The 24,473-nt window shown below is 46.6% G+C and overlaps 2 protein-coding genes across 24 annotated transcripts in view; one reads left to right on the forward strand and one right to left on the reverse strand.

Annotated features, from left to right (window-relative positions):
• DNM1 (dynamin 1) overlaps positions 1 to 3,440 on the forward strand; it is a 65,540-nt gene extending 62,100 nt beyond the window's left edge. For 6 of the 17 annotated variants that reach the window (XM_053996607.1, XM_053996614.1, XM_053996610.1 and 3 more), the window contains one exon: positions 1,360 to 3,440. In XM_053996607.1, coding sequence (XP_053852582.1) covers positions 1,360 to 1,432 — 73 coding nt within the window. In that variant the 3' untranslated portion in view covers positions 1,433 to 3,440. The remainder of the gene's footprint in view (positions 1 to 1,359) is intronic. The other 11 variants (XR_008440286.1, XM_053996619.1, XM_053996611.1 and 8 more) reach the window with 5 other exon arrangements.
• A 1,493-nt stretch (positions 3,441 to 4,933) lies between these two features.
• Positions 4,934 to 24,331, reverse strand: GOLGA2 (golgin A2). Of its 7 annotated transcripts, none has more exons than XM_053996601.1 (28): positions 23,795 to 24,331; positions 22,516 to 22,638; positions 22,095 to 22,175; positions 18,659 to 18,793; positions 18,004 to 18,047; positions 17,815 to 17,878; positions 17,282 to 17,341; positions 16,725 to 16,805; positions 14,980 to 15,018; positions 14,409 to 14,471; positions 14,079 to 14,172; positions 13,317 to 13,423; positions 12,721 to 12,779; positions 12,357 to 12,498; positions 11,278 to 11,367; positions 11,004 to 11,111; positions 10,820 to 10,907; positions 9,961 to 10,304; positions 9,025 to 9,138; positions 8,522 to 8,746; positions 8,190 to 8,289; positions 8,031 to 8,110; positions 7,313 to 7,466; positions 7,105 to 7,172; positions 6,726 to 6,828; positions 6,404 to 6,510; positions 6,076 to 6,244; positions 4,934 to 5,970 (listed from the first exon to the last, which is right to left on the reverse strand). In XM_053996601.1, the coding sequence occupies exons 1-28, from the start codon at positions 23,840 to 23,842 to the stop codon at positions 5,723 to 5,725; spliced, it is 3,138 nt and encodes a 1,045-aa protein (XP_053852576.1). In that variant the 5' UTR covers positions 23,843 to 24,331; the 3' UTR covers positions 4,934 to 5,722. The 7 variants fall into 7 exon arrangements, with proteins under 7 accessions (XP_053852576.1, XP_053852575.1, XP_053852578.1 ...); XM_053996600.1 differs by having other exon boundaries at positions 9,961 to 10,307; XM_053996603.1 differs by lacking the exon at positions 22,095 to 22,175 and having other exon boundaries at positions 9,961 to 10,307.
• Positions 24,332 to 24,473: the final 142 nt, after the last annotated feature.

Consider the following 24,473-nt stretch of genomic DNA (forward strand, 5'->3'; position numbering starts at 1 on the left):
GTTGGTGTGGCTGCATTTACACCGTGAGCACCCTTAGAGATAATGCACAGATCCCACGTGTCATGAAGCTCTGAGGCTTAAATAGATCTGGAGCAGTAAGTTCTGCTGAGGTTTAATAAACAGGACTGGAGAGTTGTTCTGGTTCATTTGCTGAATGAGGGAACTTGCCCTGATTTATAGGAGTGTAACTCCTCTAGTGCCAGTGTGATTATAGACTACTGGTACAAATATCCTCATTTCTAGCAGTGAGTTAATTCTCTGTAATCTAAATTTTGTCAGTGTGGAATTATTGAGGCATTAATTCTGTGACACCTGGTCCTGTATGATCAGTGCAAGGGCTTCCCCTCCATTTGGTCTACATGCTGTTGGCTTTGCTCTTTGCATTTCAGGCAGTTTGGACCTTAAAACTACCCTGGCTTGGTACTGAACAATTTATTTATCTTAATGAAACATCAGCAAAATGCAGTTGAGGTCGCAGACACTGCAGGGAGCATACTTTAAAGGAAAAACACAGATTGGATTCAGTCTTACAGAACAGATTTTTATTTACAGCTTTCTTACAGCCTGTAGTCTGAGACTGAAGTGATATTTCAGGTAATGTGCTGAGAGCCATGTCAGGGATGTTGTCTTGTATGTTTTTGTTGTGGCTTTTTTTCCCCCCAGTCCCTTACAGGAAGGAGATCCTAGAACACTTAATCCATTCAGAGGGGAAACACTTAAGCTGCTGCCCATTTATGTAGCTAAAGTATCAGCAAAAGAGTTGGAGCAGAATGGAGAAGAAGTAGCCAAAGTTCCTTTTATTGAAGTAGAAGCTGCATTTGCTCTTCTGCCAGAACTGGAAAACTGAAAGCTGTAAGCTTGCCCCTGACATCCAAGATCAGTTTCATGTCAGAATAGGGAATCTCAGGCTTGCAGTAGCTTCGAGGGCAGGGGTAGAAGGTGCTCCTCCAAACCGGCCAAGAGCCTCTGGCAGCAGCGCGTCTCAGAGGACCCCATCCATGCTGTGTGACTGTCATGTGCTTGATACAGGAGCTCACTGTTGTCCATGCTTCTCCACTCATCCCAGAGCCAGGGTACTTACTGGCAGTAAATCTCTGCACTTCCAAATCTCAGAGGGAAGCAAAATTGGCAGTCCAGGGGATTGCTCTAGTGGTGATCTGTGCTGTGCAGAAAGGCCAGTGCGAGGCCGAGTAGAAACCTGTGAGTCTCCTTTGTGGAGCTGCACTCTGGGGATTTGTGCCTCAGGTTGGATTCTTTTGCTGGCTCAGGCAAAGTGGAGAAGCATGTGTGGTTGTGACTGCAATTGCTGTGCTAACCACAGTGTGTGTTCTCTTGTTTTTGTTTCCTGCTTTTTCACAGCAGAAGGGGCCCCGCCTCACCTACTCGACCTACCATAATCCGACCGGCTGAACCGTCCCTCTTAGATTTATAACTTGAGGCTGTAGACAGCTGGCGACGAGTGCCGTGCTGGTGGCTTCCCCATTCCACCCTCCCTTCCACAGCCACAGTCACTCCTCTCATCCATCCCACACCCCTGCCTCCCACCACCCCTCCCCGGTGTGTCGTAAAACTCTAGCCTAGTGATTGAGCTCTTCGTCTTCGCTCGTGCGTCCTGTATTGCTTTGTGAGCATAGAGTAGCCTTCATTCAGTGGCATGGATCCCTGAAGTACACAGGCTCCTTGGAGAGATCAGCCACAGGGACATCCTTAGGTCCAAGTGGTGGCTGTCCGTCCAGTAATTCCATCTGCCTAGTCTAGCCTGGATAAGTGTCCTGCCTGCACCAGTTAGCTGTAGCACCCAGGACTGAGCTGTAGCTGTTTTCTTTCCTTGTAGTTTGAGACAAAAGCGTGGCTTAGCAAAGATATGCTGTCAAAACACATGACACCCTTTAGGAACAGATTAAATGTCCTGTGTATTAGCTTGACTTCTAAGGTGCAAAAATTTCATGTTGGGAACAGTGCAATGAACTTCATATCAAAGTGAGGCAGGGAGATCAGTAAAGGGGGGAATCAATGGATCAGCCCAGTCCTGCCCGAGTGAAGTCTGAGATAGCGCACACACCTCAGCGTGCAGGGAGCTCACGGACCTGCTCACACCCGGCTCCTGGAGCCGGGCCATTCCTGCTGGGGGCACACTGCCTCCTGCCAGCAGTTGTCTTGCATCACTGTTTTTGGCTGACTTTCCTGAACCCAGCAGGGTGAGGGGAATAGACACGCTGCTCCCCCCTTGCAAACGGACAGCCAAATGTTTCAGGGAGTTCGCTGTGTGGTGTTTTGTTGAAAATATTTCTGCTTTGAACTAAGCACATCTTTCAGTGTTTTTGGGGTACTGTGGTGACTTCTTCCGTAGCCTTTTCTTGCATGTGGATGGTACGTGTTTGGGGAAACTTGTAACCATTGTTGATCACAACTCATCTTAAGGTTTGGTTTTTACTTTTCATACTACATGTATTTAAAAAAAAAATACTTGAGAATTAAAAAATATATAAACCCTGTACATCTCAGATGTCATGTCTCTACCAGAGCTAAATGAACCACATGTGTTGCAGGCTGTCCTCCAGGCCTGATTGCTGTTGAAGTTCTCTCATTTCAGTGCTATTACTATAAAATTCTGTTGTGGAGCCTCTATTATTCTGATGCCAGTTCCTTTCTGTATTTTAACTATTGTTTTACTACTTCTCCCCCTTCTCCTTCCCTTTCCCTTTTCCTTTTTCTTTGTTTTTCTTGTCTTTAACCTCCAGCCGGCCGGGTAAGGCCAGTCCCGCCCGCCCGGAGAGCCCAAAACCACCATTTGACATGTAGGCCTGCTCCCTCTGAGACTCTTTGCCTGCCTCTTAGCTGTTCTGTCCTGGAATGGTCTGACTCGAATCTCACACATGGCTTGTTCTGTTTGTAATTTGTGACACACACATATCAGATGTGATTGTAGTGAAACTGTTTTGGGTTTTTTTTTTTTTTTCTTTTTTTCGTTTGGGTTTTTTTTTTCCTTCCCAGCTGCTTAAAGGAGTTAAACAAGTATATTGTAGTAATGAGAAACATATCTTTACTGTTATAAATATCTATAAATATATATATAAGATGAAAAATCTATATATGTCCAGGTGTTAAAAGCCATTTGTGCTTCCATGTGAATTTTAGGAAATACTTAAGTAGGAAAAGAATATCTATATACATATATATATACACACACATCCAAAAAGCTAACCAAATCCCAATGTTGAGTTTTTGAGCTGATTGTTAAATTCTCTGCTGTGTGCAGTTGGGTTATTGTATTACCCCAGACTTGTGGGTGAACTGTCTCAGTGCTGGTAGTAGCTGTGATGCAGTTTGTGATCTACCTGTCACTCTTGTTTATTGGATGAAATAAACTCTCATTTCTGTATAATGAAGGACTCCATGACTAGAATAAAACCATCTCTCTTTCTCTTGCTTTTTCTCTGGGTGGTTTTCAAGCTGTGTTTGATGATAACCTGATCTTTTCATCGCATAGAGTTAACAAGCTGTACATGCAACCAGGGGCTCTCACTAATAGGGAAGGTGGAGCAGATCTGCATCAGCACTGAGTGTTCAGGAGCTGCAGTAGAGTGAAACAGCTCATCAGGTGCAGAAAGGTAAATCCCTGTGCAGAAGGAATTGTGTGGAGGTGCTTCAGAGATGAGGCATACAGAAGGTGGGAGTCTGCACACAAATTGCTTCTTAAAAAGGATTTTTGCTTGGAGTGCTTGTGGAGTAGACATTCAGTAAAGGTGAGGTCCAGGAATCACTCCTGAAAGGGGTCAGGGTAAAAAATTAATCTGAAGCCAGAAATTATATGAAATGCTAGCCAAGAGCCACCTCTCAGGCTTGTCAGGAGTCTCTATAGAAAACATTCATGAAAGCTCAGTGAAAACAGCATCACTGTCAGGACAGGTGCTTTCAATAAAGAATTCATTCTTCTCTTTTTCTGGCCAAATTTCAAGGTGGTCTGTGCAAAAGAAATACCTCTAGTCAGTGCCCCTCTGAATAAGTTTATTCAGAAAGCAAATTTGTAACGGGGTTAAGTCACCTCTGCAACAGACCACAGAACTTCTTCACTGGTCTTGTCTCCTTCACAGTTCTAGAGTAAACACCCAATAACTATTTATTCCTTTTACAGTAATATTCTGTCTTAAATCACAGCTCTTCTCCTTTTAGTTATGATACAGATTAATGAATAGCCTGAGCAGCTGTAAACACTGAACAGGCTTAGTCTCTCTTCAAGGAACATAACACTATTTACACAGATACAGGATGTACATACCCCATGCTCTGGGGAGCCCAATCACTTGTGCTGAGGTAAGACTGACACCACTTATGCCATTTAAATGAAAGGAGGTCAAAAACCAGCTTCCCCTGGGGGCTCACAGGGAAGCACTGATTGTGCTGTGTGAACCATCTCTCCTGTTGAACAGACACAAATCTGTGTTCCTGTGCTTCCATCTTGTATCTCAGCAGGTAAACAGGGTGGAAGCTGATGCTGCTTCAGGCACCAGCCCAAACTTCTGTGTTTGATTACACAGCTCCAATGATCAGCTCCCTTTAACCTCCCCTGTGGTTTCCTTCAAAACTCCACTGTTGACACCACCCATGCTACGACCAGACAGTTCTTGCCTGAATGCAGAATCAGTTGCAGGATATTGAGATGCAATTCACATGGCATAAACTTCCACACCCAGATTTGTTATGCTGCTCTTTCACGGAGTGCTCTTCTCCCTCCATGTTCTATTTCCTCCTTAGAATCAGGGCTACGGCTTCAAGGCAGGGCCACGTACTACCACACTTGCTGCTGTATGTCCCAGGACTTTAAACATGGGCCATGGGATCTTGTTTTGCACTTATCTCCTGCAATCCTTACCAAAATGGGAGAAGAGGAAAGTTCAGGGATGGAGAACTAGAACCCCCTGAAGTCCAGAAATTCAAAACGAAGCATGTTTATTAAGTGGTTTCCTTTTACTTAATTTCTCCCATTTCTTAAAATAAATAAAACCTTCAGACACATACAAGTGAAACACATCATCCTTCAAAGTGCAGTTACATTTCCACCCCACTCCCAAGAATCACATAAAGCTTTGTCAAGTAACCAAAAGACCCCTCGAGGCTCCCATCGGTCCCTTCCCCTGGCAATGAGAACAGACAGGGCTGTGCTGCCCAGGAGCTGCTTGCTGGGGGCCTGTTCAGAAATACAGGTGCAAGAGGCAGGGCTGCAGCAGCAAGGGGGAGTTTAGAATACGTAGTATGAAAACAAACCCAACCTGCTGAGAGTCCAAAGAGTCCATTACCAGAACAGTTAGTTACTTTGGGAGCCCTGGAAGGAACTGGGCTGATGACAGGCATGAGTGTTGGATCAGAACCATGTGAAGCTCCTGTGGCAGCAGAGTCTGGGACAAGGGATTAAGTCGTTTTGCCAAAAGTCATGGACTCCCTCTGCCCCGAGTCTGGGCCTGGCCTAGGTGATGTGGCAGCACCAGCTGCCTCCCAGGATGAGTTAAGACTCTGCCTGTACTCCAAGCACACCAAGTAACAGAGAAAAGAGAAAGAGAAGATGAGGTCTGATGCTTGAGTTCCATCTGGTACAATCTCTCTTTACTGATGTCTTTAGGAATCTGTTCTCACCAAGGGCACTGAGCAGAGGTATGGGCACGTACAAGTCCATCAAGTCCTTTCAGGCCCACAGAAAGTTGCTGTCAGTAAGATATAGCACCACTTAAACTACCATGATTTTGACCTCATCGTTCTCATCAGCACGGTAGAAGAAGGGAATGCATGGGTTTTCCAGCAGGGAGCCCAGCCTCTCCTGAGGGTTCTGGATTTCTCTGAGAAGCTGCATTATTTGCTTTGCTGTGGGGTCCTCTTGGTTTGGCTGAGCAGCTTTACTGTCAGCAGGGGGGAAACCAGATTGATGAACAGCAGCCTCTTGTTCTGCTTCATCTGACAGATTCACCTCTCGTAACCCTGCAAGGAGCACAGACAAGGCAGGCAGGTAACTCCTCCCATCCACACACAAGGCTGAGAGCAGGGGCTGTTCCCCCTGCACAGTTTGTCCTGGCTGCAGCTTACCTGCTCCGTCGGTGGCGTTCAGCTCAATGCGCCTCTCTGCTGGAAGCACACCTTCAGTCTGGTTTGCCAGCAGCTCTGGGTTCTGAGCAGCTGCTACATACTTGTTGTACCATTCATTTCTTTCCCTGACCAGGCGCATCACTAAGTCCTGCAGTTCCAGTAGTTTCATCTGTACCAAAGTAAAGGAAAGCCCATGAAACATGCACACAAACACAGCACTGCAGTTTGCAGTCCTACTCCTGTCACAGAATTAGCAAATGAACACACAAAGGTTTCCACACCCCAGGCCCACCCTGCTTGCAGCAGTACCACAGAAAAGAGTCCTTGCCTTCATCTCTTCCTTATCCTGAGCCAGCCTGCTGATATACTCCTCTTTCTCCTGATGCCGCTGTTTGAGGATAGCCCTTTGACTCTGGTACAGTGCAATGTACTCCCCTGGAACACAAGAGAAACCTCAGGACTGTGCAAGATTGGGGTACAAGCCCTAAAGTGAGGTACAAGGCATGAGAACTCAGGAAATGCAGCCCTGGAGTGGAGACCTAGCCCAGTTAGGCAGCAGTAGGAGACATGGAGGGCTTGGTAGTTTGAGGGCTCCAGCTCCAAAAGCTGTTTGGGGACCCCACATCAATAAGCACTGAGCCCAAACATACCAATGGTGTCAGTCTCTCCGGACAGCTGGATGCAGCGGTGCTCCAGCTCCTCCAGCCGCTCCTTCAGGTCAGCCTTCTCACGCATCAGCTCTGTGAAACGCAACTGCACACACGGAATGGGGTCAGTCACCTGGGCTGCTCACGCACAGACAACACCTGTGCTAAAGATAACACCCCCCTGACACTGGTGTGAGCCTGGGGAACAAATCCTGCTCCTTTACAACCAAGCAGTGAGCAAGCTTTTTAGGATGGAGCATCTTTTTATGGAACATCTGCTGCTTATTCCCCTGCAATCTGTTTGTGTTGTTTGTCTGACACTGGATCCTAGTCTAGCTGAGCAGTGTAATAGGGCTGAACCAACATGAGATGCTTTGCTTACCTGTAGCTTGTCCATCGCAGTTTTCAAAGCCTCGTGAACCTCCACCGGAACAGTATCCATAATGGAGCCTGGAAGGGATGTGTGCAATTTACAGTTTCTCCTGGGGCAGTATGCACTCACAGACCCAAAGGTCTGTCTCAGAGCAGCCATGGCCAGCTGGCCCAGCACCTCATGGTCACACTGTCCCCAAACTGTACCGAGACTTTACCTCCATCCAGCATGACGTGATGTTGCTGCTCCTGCCTAAGAGCTGTGATTTGCTGCAGGAGGGTTCTGCACTGCTGCTTCTGAGCAGCCAGCTGCTTCCTCAGATCTTCTCGCTCCTGCTCCACTTGGGACATGGCAGAGGTCACGAAAGTGACCTAAGAAGAATTTTAGAGTGGACATTAGTGCTTCCCCTGTGTTCAGCAGGATCTATGGTGCATCTCAGGACAGAGTAACAGTTTACCCCATTTTATTTATGGGTGTGAAACCAAAGAACTCTGTGACTGCCCTGGAACTAAGCCAGGCAGCAGCTACTGCCTCTTCTCATTCCCAATTAGTGCAGGTTAAAAACTGGGTCCCTTGAGAGCTGTTTGACTGCAGTATTATGACTGTACTTGCAGATAAATCTTGTAGATATTTGACACCATTTCCAAATTGCCTTCCAAACTAAAAAGAACATCATCATCAAAGCCCCATTAAAGAGCTGCTCTGCCAGCTGAGTTGTCATAAGGAAACCACTGCCAGACTTCCAGCCTGTTTTGCAAAGATGCTGCAGAAGTCTTGGCTTTGCTGCTATGCACAAGGAATGTTGCATTTCCCTCATGACTGCACTCAGCTGGTAGGATAACAGCTGATAAACCTCTCTGCAATTTAACTGGTTTCCTTTTCTATATACTTATTTAGAACTAAAATCAAAGGCTTTTCTAACCATTAAGACTCACCATTTCTTCATGGCTTTCAAACTTCTCTGGGATCACAAGAGAAGGTTTTTGGATTTCTTCAGTCATTGCTTCATCACTTTCTGTAAAAGAAGCAAGGTGAACAAGGAGGCAATGCTGCAGAGAACCCAGCTCTGCCTCCTCCCTGATGCAGCCACTCACCCTCCAATTGGTGCAAAATCCTGCCATCCATTTCTGCTGCCAGCTGACTGATCTGGGCCTGCAGCTCTTTGTTTTCCTTGGCTACAGCTTCTAGACTTTCCTGCAATAGAGAAGTAGAGGATCACAAAAACCTGCACAAGCCAGACTGCAAATACTCACTCCATCTTCAGACAGTAGCACCATACACACACACACACAAGCAGTACTTTGCTCCAGACAGGTACCACTCATCTGTAGGACAGAGGGTGTAATCACAGCCCAGGGTGGAAGGGACCGACCAAATCTCTCACTGGTTACCTCCCATCTTTCCACTTGTCCCTTTTTACTGTTACCTTTGTCTGCTGCAGCTCTTTCAAGTGCATTTCTACTGTCACCTTCCCCTGGACCTCCTCGTGCTGCAGGCGATCCATGAGCTGTGTCTGAAGCAGGAATTGCTTGTGCAGTTCATCCTTCTCGGCAGCGAGCTGCTGGAAGGCCAGGGTGTACTGCTGCAGGTGGCTGTAGCACTGGTCCCGCTGCTCCTGCAGGCCACGGGCCTCCTGTGTCTTCAGCTCCAGCTGAGAGAACAAGGTCAAACCACAGCATCAAACCCTTTCTGCCTGAAAAGCTGATCCGTGTGACATGATCCAAACTGTCAACATTGCCCCAAAGCCACCAACCAGGCAGACAGCCACCATCTGCCCCCACATGCTGGTCCCCCACATCAGGCAGCAGATGACAAGGGAAGGCTCCCAGCTGGATCTTTGCAATACCCATTTCCATCCTTCCATCAGTGTCTGGGAAGTTGCCAGCAATTTGCACAATCCAGCCCTGCCATCCCACTGCTGGTGCTCACCGTCTCTTTGAGCTCTGCCAGGTTCTCCTGCAGCTGCCCAAGCTTCTTGGCCAGCTCTTTCTTTACATGTTGCTCTGACTGTAGGGCACTTGTAACCTCCATGTTTTCATTTGTCTGCAAGACAAACACGACTGTGTAAGGAAACTGCCCCAGCCACCATGAAAGGCTCTCAATAAACCATGCTAGTTTCCAGTACAACAGGGTGCCATCCCTTGTGTTTTTCTGGACTGTAACTGAGGGCCATAAATTCACTCTTTAGGGCAGTAAATAGCTTAAAGAAAGGTTCAAAATATAGGAGAAGAACAAGGAAAGAGACAGGGGAATCAGTGCTGGGACAGTGCCAAGAAGAGGCCTGGCACATCATGCAGCTTGTCAGCTCCAAAGCAGATGGGTGGTATGAATATCCCAAAGAGAGCCACAGACATGCAAAAACAAGGAGTTCAAAAAGGACTAAAGAAAAAAAACCCAACAGCCAGACCATGTGTCAGTCTGCTAGGGCCCCAGAGGGGAAGTGTTACATTGAAAGAAGCAAAGCAAGAGTAAGGATTCAGCTCTAGGATGGGTAAGAATGACACCAGCAGAAAAGAATACTGTTGAGAACTTCCTCATGGGCAAATACAAGGGAACAGAAAATGGGTATCTTCAGGTACAAGGGCAGGAGGAATACCCAGGGACAGAAACAGTCTGACTGCCAGGGGATGAGAAGGAAAAGGAAACAGTTCTGGACAAAGATACTGGTTCATCTGCTAGAGCACCTGAGAGAGTAAGGAACTGGAGGGAACCTCCTGGAATGGTACTACATATCAAAGGATGGAGCAGCCATGGTCTCGGAGGATAAGAGAGGGATAATGCTGCTGCCAGTTTTTCACATCTGCGCTACAGAAGGATTGCACCAGTGAGGGAAGCAGTGAGAAAGGATGCACAGAAGAGACCTACCAGTTTGACAAACCCATTCTGCAGCTCAGCCAGCTGCTCCTTCAGATCCCGGTTCTGGCTCAGTGCCCTACTGATTGTGGCCTTGTCACTCTGCATGTCCTCCAGGATCTGCTGCCTGTCCACAGCCTCCTCGCTGTAGCGCTGCACGGTCTTCTCCAGCTCCAGCAGCCGCTCCTCCTGCTCCCGGTTGAGGTGGCTCAGCTGCTCATTGTCCCGGACCTGGGCCTGGTACTGCCCCTGCAGCTCCTCCTTCTCCTGCTGCAGCCGCTGGATCTCCTCCTGCAGACTGAGCTCAGCTGCCGTGGGCCCCGGCGGTGAGGCAGGCTCAATATCCATGGGCTTCACTGCTGAGGAAATGCAATCAGAAGGGGCTCAGTCACAGGGAAAATGGCTGGGTGAGACACATCTCTGCTGTATACACAAAGCACACCCCAACCCATAGGGCTCTGTGACCCAGAAGGGATCAGCAGCTGCAGCATCCAATCCTCAGTGCGCAGCACTAAGAGGAACAAAGAGCAAACCTACCCTAAACCCAAGCATAGCATCCTGCTGTCTGCTGCTGACTCCCTCACAGCCCTAGCAGGAGCATCCTGCCTTCCCAAACTCTTAGGCCAGAGAGGCTGACAGCACAGTCAGGCCAATACTACAGACATAACCAGTCTGCTGGTCCATTCATTGCAGGAGTTCACTTTTTCTCCTCTTTCCCAGAAGAAAAGGGTTCTTAGGGTCACCTGTCTCCATCTGCCTTCCCAGCATCAGACCTACATACACCTCCTGTTTCCTGCAGAAGCATCTGCACAGTAGGACAGAGTCATCCAGCTCCACTCTGCAGTGGGAAGCCTCACTTTGGAAGCCCTACCTGATGTGCTCAATAGCTCTGTAACATTGTCTTCCAGCTCCTGAATTTTGGCCATGTGTTTCTCCTTCTCCTCTGCCATTGTGTGGACCTGCAAGGCCACACAAATGAAAATTACAACAATGTTCATGGGGCATTTCCTGCTGCCTGTGTTTGTCCAGAGCTGGGATGCTGCCCCTGGGGTTACCTGCTCAGAGAGCTGCTGCACCCGCTGCTGCCAAACGCTCCCCTCCTCCCTCAGTTTCTCCACATACTGATCCCTTTCTGCCTGCAGCTGGTGGAGTGACTCTGAGAGCTGTTCAAAACAAAATCGAGCAACATCATATTGACTAAATAAATTTGCTTTAAGGGATAAAACTTGAAGAAACCAGTGTTAGTGCAAAGCTCAGACTACATTTTTCTGCCCCACAGGATTCCTTACAGGCATCAAGATTTGGATCATATTTCATACAACCTCTTACCTGAGCTACCTGGGTTTCCAGGCTTGCCTTCTCCTCCAGAGCCATCTGCAGCTGCTGGTTTGCATCCAGACTTCCTCCCTGGCTTGAGAACTGTTAAAAAATCAGGAAGTTAAGGCAAAATGTTAATTCCTGCACAGCCTTTCCCCCTGAGAGTAACCTGCCACATGATCCATGTTGTAACCTTCTACAGTTCTTTAAAGTGCTCCAACTCATACTGAAGTTCAGTGTGAAAAAATCAGGGGGATTAAAAACAAAAAGCTGAGATTTTAGTCTTATAAAACAGGCTGAACTGGGCAGCTCCTCCCTACCAATTTTACATTACCTATTTTTCTAATTAAGAAAATAGGATTCAATCAAACTTTGGCTCAGAAATTGTGTGCATTTCCAGAGTCTGCATTATACAGCCATATCAGATAGTATAAAAGGCTGTGACCTTAAAAGATGTCAGACATGTCAGGAATTTAAAGCCAGTGTCTGGAGCATGTCAGTGGACTGAGCAGCAAGGCTGATTCAGCTGAGGCACAGTACTTTTCCCAGAAGAGCAGCAGTTGGCTTAATTTCAAGGGTAACTTAAGACACAGTCTAGGAATAAAAAAAAAATCATTTTCTTCCCTCCCAGGCTCAGGGTTTCACCAAGCTTGCTCTCTGACCTACTAACAGCTGTCTCCATGCATTCTTCCCCCAGCTGACTTCAAGCTGCCACTGTCCTTCCACTGGTGGGTACAAACACCACCCCTACTCAGCTGGTTACTCAGTGAGACCACAGAACTAAAAAACCAAAATCCTGAACAGATACAACCAAAAGTCGCTGTATTTCCATATTTCACCCTCTCTCACTGTACAGTTTTAGCAGACTAATGTCACATTGCTTATCAATCAATGTGTACTTTTCAATCAATTTACAGCTCCAACACCTTAAAGAATACAAACTTTTCTGTTCCCCTGAGGCCTTACTGAAAGCTTTGTCCTAGGAGGATGTCCTGATGAGATTTCATGCCTTCCTTTAAAGCCAGGAGTTAAGTCTTGCCCCCTCTCTCAGAAGGAAGTGTGGCAGTGTCATCAGTGTCCTCTGCCCTCACCTGTTGAATCATCAGTTCAGCCATTTCCAATTTCTTCTGCAAATCTTCCACATCCAACTTCATAGCTGAGTTCTGGGACACCAGGGAGTGAACTTTCTCTGACAGCTCTGAATTCTGCTGTTTTATTTCCTCACTACTTTTGCTAAAACAAACAAAAAATTAAAGTGGCTCTGGGCCTGCTGATGTCCAGGTCAAAGATCTACAAACCAATGCTTCCTGGCAGCTGTAATCACAGAAACATCACATCTAGTGACTAATTTTTTTTTTTTTTTAATTGAATATCCAGCCTCCCAAGTCACCACCTGTGGTCTTTGCCATTTCTTGTTTTGGGGCATTTCTGCAGAAATGAGCAGAAGGGACTTACCTTCGTTTGTACAGTTCCAGTTTCAGGTTGTCTCGCTCCTTCACTAACTCTTTATTATGCTGGAGAAAAAGGAAATTATTGATTCATCTATAGACTTCAGCCAAACAAATAAGGTATTAAAAATACTTCAATTCACCTTTAACACATCAGCTAAAACAGACAAGGTCATAACTTTGGCAAAAACTTCAGGACAGGTTTGCTTAGACCCTCCTGAATTTTCCAGGAATAAGTCTGCTCAGTCTTTTCAAATGTGAAGCTGCAGTATTTCTGCAAACTTCTGGATTAAAGACAATACTAAAGTGTGTTGCTTGATGGAGATTTCTGGGACAAGACGTCTCTCTTGTGTGGAGCTGCCACTAATGAAGTGAGGTGCTAGATCTGAGGACACCAACTGGACCATATGATTAGTCACAGAAACTTGAATAAGTTTGCCTTGATCATGGGGAATACAGGGCTTTAAAAGGTTAATTAACAATTAACAAGGTTAATTTCTGCCTCCTCTCCAAGCAGGGACTGCAGACTTTGCAGCAGTGTAGTAATAAGCAAACAGCCAAAGGCAGAGCTGCTGGTTAAGCATAAACAGAGGTGACTCTTACCTTCTCTGACTGCTTTTGCTGCATGGAGATGGAGGACAAAGTGCGCTCCAGCTCCGAGACTCGCTGGCGAGACGAATGTAAACGGGCAGCAAGGCTTTCAGCTTCTCCTGGACAAGTCAGAGCACAGTCAGTTGAGGCTAGACCACAAAAAGCGTTTTGGAACTGGCTGAACAGCACTTTCTACTTTGTCAACAAGCTCTTCAGGCAGCACAGAACTTTGTAAATAAGGAAAGCTGGCTCCACTCCTGGCTCTACAGGTGATTCACTAACAGCCCTGGGAGCACAGCTCTCTCTAACTACCTGCCTCACTTTTAGAGGGAGATGATGAAACTTCCTTTGCAGAACAATAGACAGTATGTTGTTTGGTTGTTTTGTTTTTTTTTTTCCTATTAGAATAAATTGCTCAAATGTAGTTCAGAATAAAAAGCTCAGCTAAGACCTAGATTAACATGACAGCTGTGTGGGAGGCAGGGCAGAAAAGGGAAACCAAGTTTTAAAAGAATTAGAAAGGAATGGTCTGGGGTAGTCACCAGGCCCAACAGAGCTGACAAGGCTTTAGTGATGCACAAAAGAACCTCGACTGCCATGAGACCAACATGCTCCCATTTGGGGGCAGCTACAATGACAGCAGCAGGGCCAGTGCCAAAGGCTGCTCACGGAGGGGTCAGGGAGTGCTGTGAGCTGGCTGCCAGCAACTGTCATGCTTGTGACTTGACATCCACAGTTCAACCACCAGCCTGAGCTGCAGAGACAGTCACGTACCTGATTTCTGCCGTGCAGCTTGCTGAGTATGGCCAAGGGCTGTCTGCAACTCAGACTTCTCAGAAACGAGAATTCCAATAGTCTGGATATGAACCTTCAGGAAAGGAAAATCAGCTCAGCACAAAACTTCTTTGCTTGCCACTGCAACATCACTGTTGTCACAAAAGGACAATTCAGTAAAGAGCTCTTGCAGTTAAGTACAGTCTGGCTGACACTCAGTTTTGCTAAAGGAATGGACTTCTGCCTTCCAGGATAAGGACTATGAGTGCTCAATAATCCACAAAACAGCAGAAGTCAGGTGATATTACTGTAAGGGAGGCTCTGCCTTACCTGTAACTGTTCCCTCAGTGCTGCTTGCTCTTTAGAAAATTTCTGTTCAAACTCCTTCTTTTCCTGTAGAAACAAATAATGCTTGGTCAGCACAAATGTGCAGATGGTTAACCCTTGTTTTACGTCAAACTAAAAAAACAGGAATTAATTGGTACTATTTCTGGCATCTAAGTGATGCCAGTATTTTTCAAGACATGCTTAATCTTCCGTTATTTGAATTACTTAATCATTTTTCCATCCCAGACCAGCAGCAACAGCACAGTGCAATCATTGCAGCACACACGTGGCAGTGTTGGAATGGAAGCTCCTGGCAAGGACCTAAACTGTAACCTCCTGCCCCCACTGCACTCGTCCAACTTGAGCATTTAAATATTAGCTTTGGTCAAAATAAGAATGCTGCCTGTCAGGCCCAACTCGTGAAGTCAAAATATTAAACTTTATGCTACAAATAAAACTGAATCTAACACAATACAAGATCATGCACTCTTGTGCCACAATCCATTGTGTTTTCTACTCCTCAGAGAAATAGATACCTATTTCTGTATCTATCCAAAAATAGGACACACTTTACCTTCTCCAGCTGATTCACTGCTTCTTGGTTCTGCTGTTTCTATGGAAGAAAATTGATGCACCAATATTAAGAGAAAATATTCTCGTATTGCTGAAATATATTTTCACTTTGATGAAGTAGGATATATGCCTAGTTAATGCAAGGAGAATTTCCATTTCTGTAGAAGACTAGGAAGTTCATCTTAGCTATTAAGAGTAAGAAGTTTGGGGCTCCCTTCACTAATACATGTGATATGTTTTTCGTTGTCCAGTACATTATCACAGTTCTCCTCCAATACTTCTGCTGAAACCCCTCTGTGTTCCTATCTGAGCATCCAGCAACTTCAGTTTAAACTTGCAATATCCCACATCTATGCAATTAACCAAAGTGAAACTGGTGTGTTAGGAAAATCAGCAAAAATGTTTTTAATAAAAGACAAATACCTAAATCCCAAAGCAAAAGTCCTTTCCTTTAAGTGGTTCCTTAGACCTCTATCCCAGTTAACAACTGGCCAAGTCATGCAGAGCTGCACGTACATTGGCAGGCTCCCACCAAGGTGGTATGAGACAGAGCTGAAGCCAGATGCAAGGAAAGGGATAATTCTGTCCCAGCCAATTTCAGTCTTATGGGTGAAACACTGGAGATCTGTGACTGCACAAAGTGCATCTACAGGTGTGAAGGGGACAAACCCTGCTCGCCCTTTGCTGCTCTTGTCCCCCTGGCAGTTTTCTCACAGATGCTTCTTAAGTAACTACATAATTAGTATTTTTCCTCTTTCCCAAATGATGAATATTGCCAAGGTGTTTCTTTATTACCACTACTACCTCAGTGCATTTTGAAACATGACTGCAGATGGAAAGGTGATGAGGTTTTGATTTTAGCAATGCCAGCACACAACCAGGAAAAGCAAAGGCAAGAGCACAAATGCAGCAAAGGCTCTACAGAGTTCCAGACAAACAGAAAAGCTGGCAAACAATGAGAATCCTGGGTGGGCAATGCACTGTACCTCTGCAGCCCAACTAAAACACAAAAAGAAAAAGAACAGAACAAAAATAACCCAAAACAAAAAATTAAACAAAAAGAGGGGTCATGGGGTACACTGGGAAATGCTGAACTTTGGGAAAAGCGTAGTTTTAGAGAGGAACAAAATGGGGGAAAGTATTTCACACAAGAAAGGCTCTTTTCAGTCTGGAACAGATCCACTTAGTTGCATTTTTTGCAGTGTTAAGGCTGAAGGCTGAAAAGCAGCAGCAGGAATCCATGCAGGCCACAGGACAAAGCAGTTCATTCATTGTGCCAAGAGAAGCTGAGGATATCATCAGAAAACAGCCCCAGGCTCTCTTGGACCTATTGCTCCCACTCTGCTGATATATTTAGAACAGCATCACCACCTGCAGAAACAGGTTTTCACACTGCTGCCAGCACCAGAATTCTGTGTTTCAAGGATTCAGACCAGGACCAGAAATAGCTGTTTTATGAGGATGCTTATCATCCAGGGACAGTGTGAGGACATCAACAGAGCACACTTAAATGGAAACAACAAAACTCTGTTGCTGCTTCCTCAGATGAGCCACCACACGCACAAGAGGCCTTAGGCTTTGATCCTCTCACAGGTTTTCCACCTGGCCCACTTTGTTCCATTCAAAGTGCTGTGTGAGCAGCCTTCCTTGTGGCACTGTGAGGGAACCCGTACCCTTGCAGACACCCAGAGAGCGTGGAGGAGCAGCAAAGACAATGTCAAACTGGTTGGTTGGATTGTTTCTTACCAATTCCTCTATCTTTGTAACGAGCTGTTTGTTAGTTAGATTGCTGGAATCCAGGGCTACTGCCAGCTCCTGGTAACGTGTCTGACGGGCACATGCATATAGGAGAAAAAGGAAGGAGCAGAAGAGGAGGAGGGAAGGAAAAAAGCAATAATTAAAAAGGACAGAAAAATAAATCATTATCACAGTTTGATATAATCAGATTCTCCAAACAAAACAAAATCTGTGGTTTGAACAAAAGCAGCTGGGATGTCAACCTATTTTATCCGTTTCTGCTGAGGCCTCATTTTGACATAAAAGTGAATCAGAAATAAGAACTGCAGTTGCATGGAAGCCAGATTATCCCCAGTCCCCAAACTGGGAACATCTCTAATAACTGCCTCTGACTGTTGTGATCACAACTACCCACTTACAGCCCCAGGTGACACTACACAGTGATGTATGTGACCGGTGCATTCAGTTAGGCCTCACTAACACTGCTGTAAGCACAGAATCCAAACAAGTGATCAACAGCAGCAAATAAGAAAAATAACAAACATGATAGACTGAGAACAACTTACTTCCATTTCCTTAATATTTGTGGAAGAAACAGCACTTTCTCCATTCACATACGATGTAGACTAGAAGTAAATCAAGTAAGTCAGTTTTAGTCCTCAAAGCAAATCACTATTAGGTAAGATCCATCCCATTATAAGTGTAACACTCCTTATAGCACCTGTCACTTCAAACAACCACACACAGGCACAGAAAACACTTTTCTGGCTCAGGATAGACGCTGGCTGCCCCTGTGACAAGCTGATGTGAATTATTCAGACTGACTTCATATTCTTTTCCAGTAAATCAAGAGTACATCTTTCCATGAATACTACAATTCATGCATCCCACTCTGTTTTTCTTCCTACTGAAGAAATTTAAGCTGAAACCTTAAATTCCTAAACCAGGATTTTTTGCTCCTCAATGTTTAAGTATCACATTGGTTAGTAGGATGGCTCAGACGTCTCTGAGATTGAAGACTATTTCCTTGAGCTGTCTGCTTAAAGTTCCACATCAAACACCAAAAGAATTAATGGGACAAATGGATGAAAAGGAGTACCTGGGAAACCAGGCCATTGAGTTGTTCAGACAACTGACGGAGACCCTCTGTTGACGAGAAAGACCTGGGAACAAAGATCTGGCAATGAATGACCTCTCCCAGAGAGCTGCCCAAATCAGCACAGCACTGGGGCAGGAATAAAACCTTAATTTGTTGGGATCCTGTTGCAAAGCCAACACAGGCACTCACCTGTTCTCATCCAAAGCATTTTTATGATCCTCAGCTTCATTCATCTGTGGATTAAAACATAAAAACTTACAAGCCTGTAAAAGATGGGAGTCACACTTATGAATGTGTCACTAAGACCTGATTACACCTGGGCTCAAGTTTCACAGCTCCTGTAATTACTGCTTCCCAAAGGAAGATGAACTTAAAACCACCAACTCAGCCCTGGCTTTAACATCATTTCTGAGTAGTATGAGTCTGGGTTTCCTGGAATAGAGAAATTCAAGTGTATCAGGCTTTATGTCTGCCGTTCCTATTTATCAGGATAATCAACACTTTGCTGGAAAAAAACTACAACTGAATCTGTAATTAGCAAAAGGAAATACAGACTGATTGGACTGGAGACCTGTCTTATTAAGGGTACTTTCAGCTAATGAAATAGGAGAGAAGGGGAAGGAAAACAACTTTGGAAGCTGCAGGGCCACGGGCCTGCTAGTACTCCCTCTGCTCTCACAGACAGATGATGACTGCATGGAGAGTGGAGAATGTAGTATTTTTAACAGGAGAAAACCTGAACTAGTCATGTCATATTTATGAAGGTCATCTTTCTTCACACTAATGTGGCATCACTAACCAATACTCAATGGTTCAATGGCAGTATTGATGATAATTCACAAACCTGTGTCAGCTGCATGCTCTCAGGAGCAGGCAGAACAGAACCACAACTAGGGAGGCTGTTGCTGTTAGATAGCACAGGGACATCGGGAGCAAGCTGTTCAGCACTACGAGTGGCAACATCACTGTCAAAGTATGCCTGTCACAAAACACAGCACAGGATTACAGCCTTCATGCAAAATGAACAAACGTACACACCAACACATCACCTTGTGGCCTGCCTGTGAAAACCAGACAGATGTGAACAGTCATTAAGAAACATGTGGAAGGGAACCTGTGTTCTCCCCAGGGCAAAGAGGTGGCTGCATCAACCACAAACACTGTCCCAGAGTGTGTCCTTCTATAAAGAACCAGTGTCCCGCAATCCAACTCCCTTTTTTAACACAGAGCAATCATGTCACCCAAACTCTAAGTTCACACACGAGATTCACTGCAAAAGGTTCACCAAAAATCAAGTAAGGGCAAAGCCAAATGTCACTGTGCTTTGAAAAGCACCACCTTCGAGGTGTTCCTGGGGAAAACACAGATCACTGTATGCAAATGAAGATGGAAAAGAACAGGAGAGTGACTACTTGAGAAATGGGTTAGTCAGACCAAGTGCTCTGTCTAAAACTCGGTGAAATTTGTGACATGCCATGACCCACCAGTTTAGAAACAGGACATTTATAAACAGGCCAGAGGGAGGGTGGCTGGGAGCAGGTGCCTTTGGCCCTGCTGCAGCCATGGATCCCATGACTAGAAGAATCTAAATAGAAAAGAGAAGCGCCAAAAAACTATTTCTGGACAGCAAGTTCTCATCCAGCCTCTGTGGGAGGGTGGATGGCATCTGCAGCCCCCTCTACAAAGCCACACTGCACTGACCCGTTTCATCTCCTTGCACAGCACTAGAGCCATAAACGTCCAGCAGTGCTTTTGTGTTTTACAGTAATTTGATTGATTTCATCATCCAGCTTTAGTAAGTCATCACTTAAAAACACAACAAAACAAAAGAGAGAATCGCAGCTCTCTGCAATTCCACCTGGAAGAGTTCCCTTTTACTTCAGTCACTTCCTTCTTGGCACTTCACAGCAACCAAGAAATCTCCCTCGCTTTTGGCATTCCCTGTTTACCTGCTCAGCACTTCACTCACTAATCCAGCAGCAAGGTTAAAACAGCAACAGTGGAGACAGATTTAATGAAGGTAGTAAGTTGGAAGACTACAAAGGGAAAACAAGAATATTCTGAATTGCTTTTTAGCAGGACAGGTAGTGATGCTCTGAAGGAGCAATATATGTTAGGTGCTTATTAGGAAGGTCAGGAACTCCCTCACTTCTTCCAGCTAAAGGTTACTTCACCTTTATCAATCACACACTCATCAATATAAACATCAGAGGGACAGGAAGAATTAATTCCCCAGTGCATCTCAAAATGATAATTTCTTTTGATCAGAACATTCTTTCTGCCTAATACTTCCAAGATGCAGAAACCAGTAATGTTCCTTAACCACAAAACTCCTTCCTTCTTTCCTCACAAGGAGCAGTTTTGTAATAAACTGTCAAAAACCCCAAAACTATTTGAATAATTGCATTTGTTGGAAACAGAAAGCATTAGAAGCAAACACTTATATGGAAATTATGCTTTGTGACATTCCAATAATGTAGAATAAAAAAGTAATTCTGCTCAGCTTAGCATGTAGTAGGATCCATTTGCTTTCACACAAAGGCTTTGACTTTGCTGGTTTTCCTCTGTTTCAGAGCCAAGAAAGCTGAAGTGACAGAGAAGGGAGGGCTCTGCCTCACATGAGACACCAATGGCAGCAGCAGCTCAGCTGCCAATTATCAGCTTTTCTGCCCTATTAGCATAGTTTCTAAACAGCATTTTCCTGACTTGGGATTTTTACAAGACAGCAACTGGAATGAGAAATTGTTCTTTCATTACATATTGTAGTTAAAGATTAGTTTTGAAATAATTCTGAAAACTCCAGGCACAGCAATCTAAAAATTCCATAATAGCCAATCAGATCAAACTGTATCTCTGAAGAAAAAAAGAAAAAAAAAAAAAAAAAAAAAGGGAAACAAGAATGAATAGAGCAATAAATTCTCCCTTTACAGAACTTTACTAGAGCTGTAGACACAGGTAGGCCTTTACTGCAAGGCTATGTGTCACCTCAGCAACAGCACTGGACCACCTATCTTCATCTCACCCTCCAATGGGAAACAAGTCTCTTTTTCCAATATTTAACTTACTCTGAGCTGAAAAGTATTAACTGAAAACAGTCCCCAGGACAACAGTGACACTTCAGTCACAACACGAGTTTTCTGAGGCACACCCAGCACCCCAAAGCTGGCAGTGTGTCTTCACTTCACTCCAATTCTGCTGGTACAGAACCTACACAACACAGTCCAGCTGTGTATCAGACATCACACAAAAGAAAAAAAAAGCAAAAAAGGATACAAAGGCAATTCAGAGGGAATTCCGTTCCACCTTGTAGGTTTCACTTCATCTGTCAGGTACCCCGTGTGATTACTATAGTTATATTTATTGCTGGAGACCCATGGATATGCATTAAATAGAACAATGAATTACTTTATGACAACTACATTGAAACAATGGCAGGGAAATGAGCTACCAAAACAATGCAAATGAAAATGAAAAGCAGAGCTTTGGTACAACAAAACTGGAAGAACATTCTCGGCTACAAAAATTGACTTCTCTGAGTTCCTATCACAGTTTGGGCCTTATTTTAAATAAACTAACTGTCTGAAAATAAGTGGTTTTAAAAGGCTGTTCATGTATGCTCCTGAACACCTTTCTCTTACTTCTTGGCATACTTCCTGCCCTTGCCTCTTCAGGATCTTGGGAATGTGAAGACGCTAAAGCCTGCACATGCCTGGCTTTGAAGTATCTGACTTCCTGCCTAAGCATATTTACACCCCTGGTACTTGCCAGACTGTACATCACCTGTGCCAGCTTCATCGCCTGTCATAAAATGGGTGGCTGGAATAACCAGCCAGTGCAGCTGTTTGCCTGGAGATGAGCAGAAACATGCCCTTCAGAAACCAAGCTCCAGGAAACAAAGCAATGACAGTAAGAGCAGGAGAAATACAGAATAAGGAATCACTACTTCTTCCTAGTGCAGTTTTCCTCAGCTGTTATAAATGAGTTTATTGCCTCACCCCAAATTCCTGTTTTCCTCCAAGCTCAGCTGTCTCAAGAAAGACTTTTTGACAAGCTCACTTTTTGACATGATAACTTTGACACAAACCAGAAGGAAACAGGCACTTAACAAGCAATGGTAACAAAGAGCTCCATGTTAATAAAAACAGCAACAAAACTGAAGCAACTGACAATGGATATGTGAGGACAAGGCTCCATCCCGGAGATGGAGCTGAGTGTGAACAGAACCCGAAGCATGCAGGAGAGAGAGCGAGTCTCTGCAAGGGACACAAGCACTGCCTCACCTTCCTCTTGTCCAATGAGGGTATGGCTACCCCATTGGAGCGGTTAAGGTCTGACACCAGCACCTTCAGAATGTTCTGAATCTACAGGAGGCGAAAGAAAAGGGGAAAGAGAAACGGCTCAGAGAAGGACAGAGAGAAAATGTCAATCCAAGGCAGCCAAGGAACCAGCCTCGTCCAGCTCGTGAGCGTGAGGACCACACGCCTCAGCCCAGCAGCTCTGGGCACACCCCGGGCACCTTCGGACAGCCTCCAACGCCAGCTGCACCTTCCAACAGGCAGCTGCCAACTGCTGTAGCACACTTCATACAGCACCTACACCACTCAGCTCTTACCCCAGCACAACCACTTCCAGCTCCGGTCAGATTGTCCAGAAAAGCAAAGAAGAGGGAGGTGGCAAATGATTTCAGAGAAAGACACTCACATTCTCTGGAGGCTGCTGGTCATCAGTGGTGGGAGTCGCAGGTCTGCTGCCTTCCTTAGTTTTGCGTTTTTTCTTAGTTCCTGCAGTTGCTCCAGGGCTGTTCTTCTGCTGATATTCCTTCAGCTGTGAACAGAAGAAGACAAATCTGAAGTCCAAACAAAATATGCCTTCTATAACCCCAAAAAAACCTCAAAACCTAACTTCACTGGTAAAAATACAGGTCAAGTGTAAGGACAAGAGGAATGATCTTCCATGAATTTATCAATATGGGAGAAAAACAGGAATCAAAATAAGTGCAGAGAATGCTAAAGTTAAGACTAAAGTGATGGGTTTATAACAGGAGTTGTAAACATTCAACTTTTGTTTACAGCCAATGCTGTTCCTGGTTTGGGGGATTTTCAGGGTTGTAAATAAGAGCAATAAGGCAGAATTAATAAAGTGCAATTAATCCTACATGCAAAGTGAGAAAGCACTGCCTGATAGTAAAATCTTCCACTCCACGAAAGATTTTATGAAGGACACTTGCAATCCCCACAGCAGACACTGCAACAACTGCAAACTAAGGGGAGAAACAACCTACAAATGATTTTTAATCGCATCCACTTCGCCCAGGAAGTGCCGGTCTGATAAGATGTAACTCGAATCCCGCCAGGTCTGCCGGCATTTCTGTGCAATTCCTGCACGCCCGAGCCCCAGACCCGGCAGCTGTTTATGCAAACAACGGCACCCCCGGCCCGCACACCCCGGGCAGGGCACGGCGGGGCAGCGGGGGAAGGAGAAGGACGAAGGAGGATCCCATTATTGGTAGGATTTCAAAATGGAAGCCTGAACTGCTTCAGGACACTTTCCCGTTCCTGTGACTTTGACACAGAAGCGCATCCTGCCGGGACGCAGGCGGCCGGGCCGCCCCGAGGGAAAAAATACGGGGAAAAAACAGGGGAAGAAAAGGAAGGCGGGGAGGGGGAGGAAGGAAGGCGGGGGGTACACGACACCCGCACCCCAGCCCGGGGAACCCTCACAGCACCGCAGCCACCCAGGCCCGGCCTCGCCCCGGCCGCCCGCCGAGAAGGCCGGGCCGCAGCCCCGGACACCCGCAGGCTCCCGGGCCCCACCGCGGCCGGGCCCGGAGCTCGGGAGCGGCGGCGGCCCGGCCCGCGCCCCTCGGGAGAGGCCGCGCTCGGCCCGGCCCGGGGTCCGGCCCGCGCGGGGCTCGCCGTACGCAGCCGCCCCCAGCTCCGTCATGTCGCGTCCCGTCCCGTCCGGACCCCCGGCCCCTCACCTTCTTCTTGGCCGCGGCCAACCGGCTCTGCCTGCTGCCGTCCGCCATGTCCGCCCCGCGCCCGGGCCACGTCAGCCCGCCAGGAGCGGCGGGGGCGGCGGCGGCTCCGCCCCCGGCCGGCCCCGCTCCGCCCCGGGACAGCCCGGGGTGACACAGCGGGACAGCCCGGCCCCGCCGGGACTCTCCCGCCCCGGAACACCACGGTCCCCGTGTGACACCGGGCTCTGTCCCGCTGCTGTAGTGACCCGACAGCCCAGAGCAAATGCCGGGAGGGGCCAGCCCGGCTCCCCTCGCTGTCCCGCACGCCCGCCTCGCGTTCCGCCCCGTGGTGTCCGAGCGCTGATCCCGCGCGCAGCGCAGGCGGCAGGGTCGCTGTGTGTGATCCCAGATCCTTTGACCTTCCAAGCGCGGCAGCACCTGAGGCTCGGGCAGCTCCGGCTCTGAGACACGGCGCTCACAGGACACGGCTCCCTGCGCCGGGCGGGCCCGAGCGCGGCGGGACGGGGCCTCCAGCGCTGTCCGAGCCTCTGTGCGGGACTCGGGGGGCCGGGCCCGGAAGGAACTGCGGTGGCCCGGTGAGACACAGGGACAAGCGGGGGCGTGGGCAGTGCTCACTTTGCGAAAACAACACTGCAGGGGTGCTTAAGGGTAAAGACTGGACATGGCACCCAGTGCCGTG

The sequence above is a fragment of the Vidua macroura genome, chromosome 21 (genome assembly GCF_024509145.1).
Source record: "Vidua macroura isolate BioBank_ID:100142 chromosome 21, ASM2450914v1, whole genome shotgun sequence".
Classification (NCBI taxonomy): domain Eukaryota; kingdom Metazoa; phylum Chordata; class Aves; order Passeriformes; family Viduidae; genus Vidua; species Vidua macroura.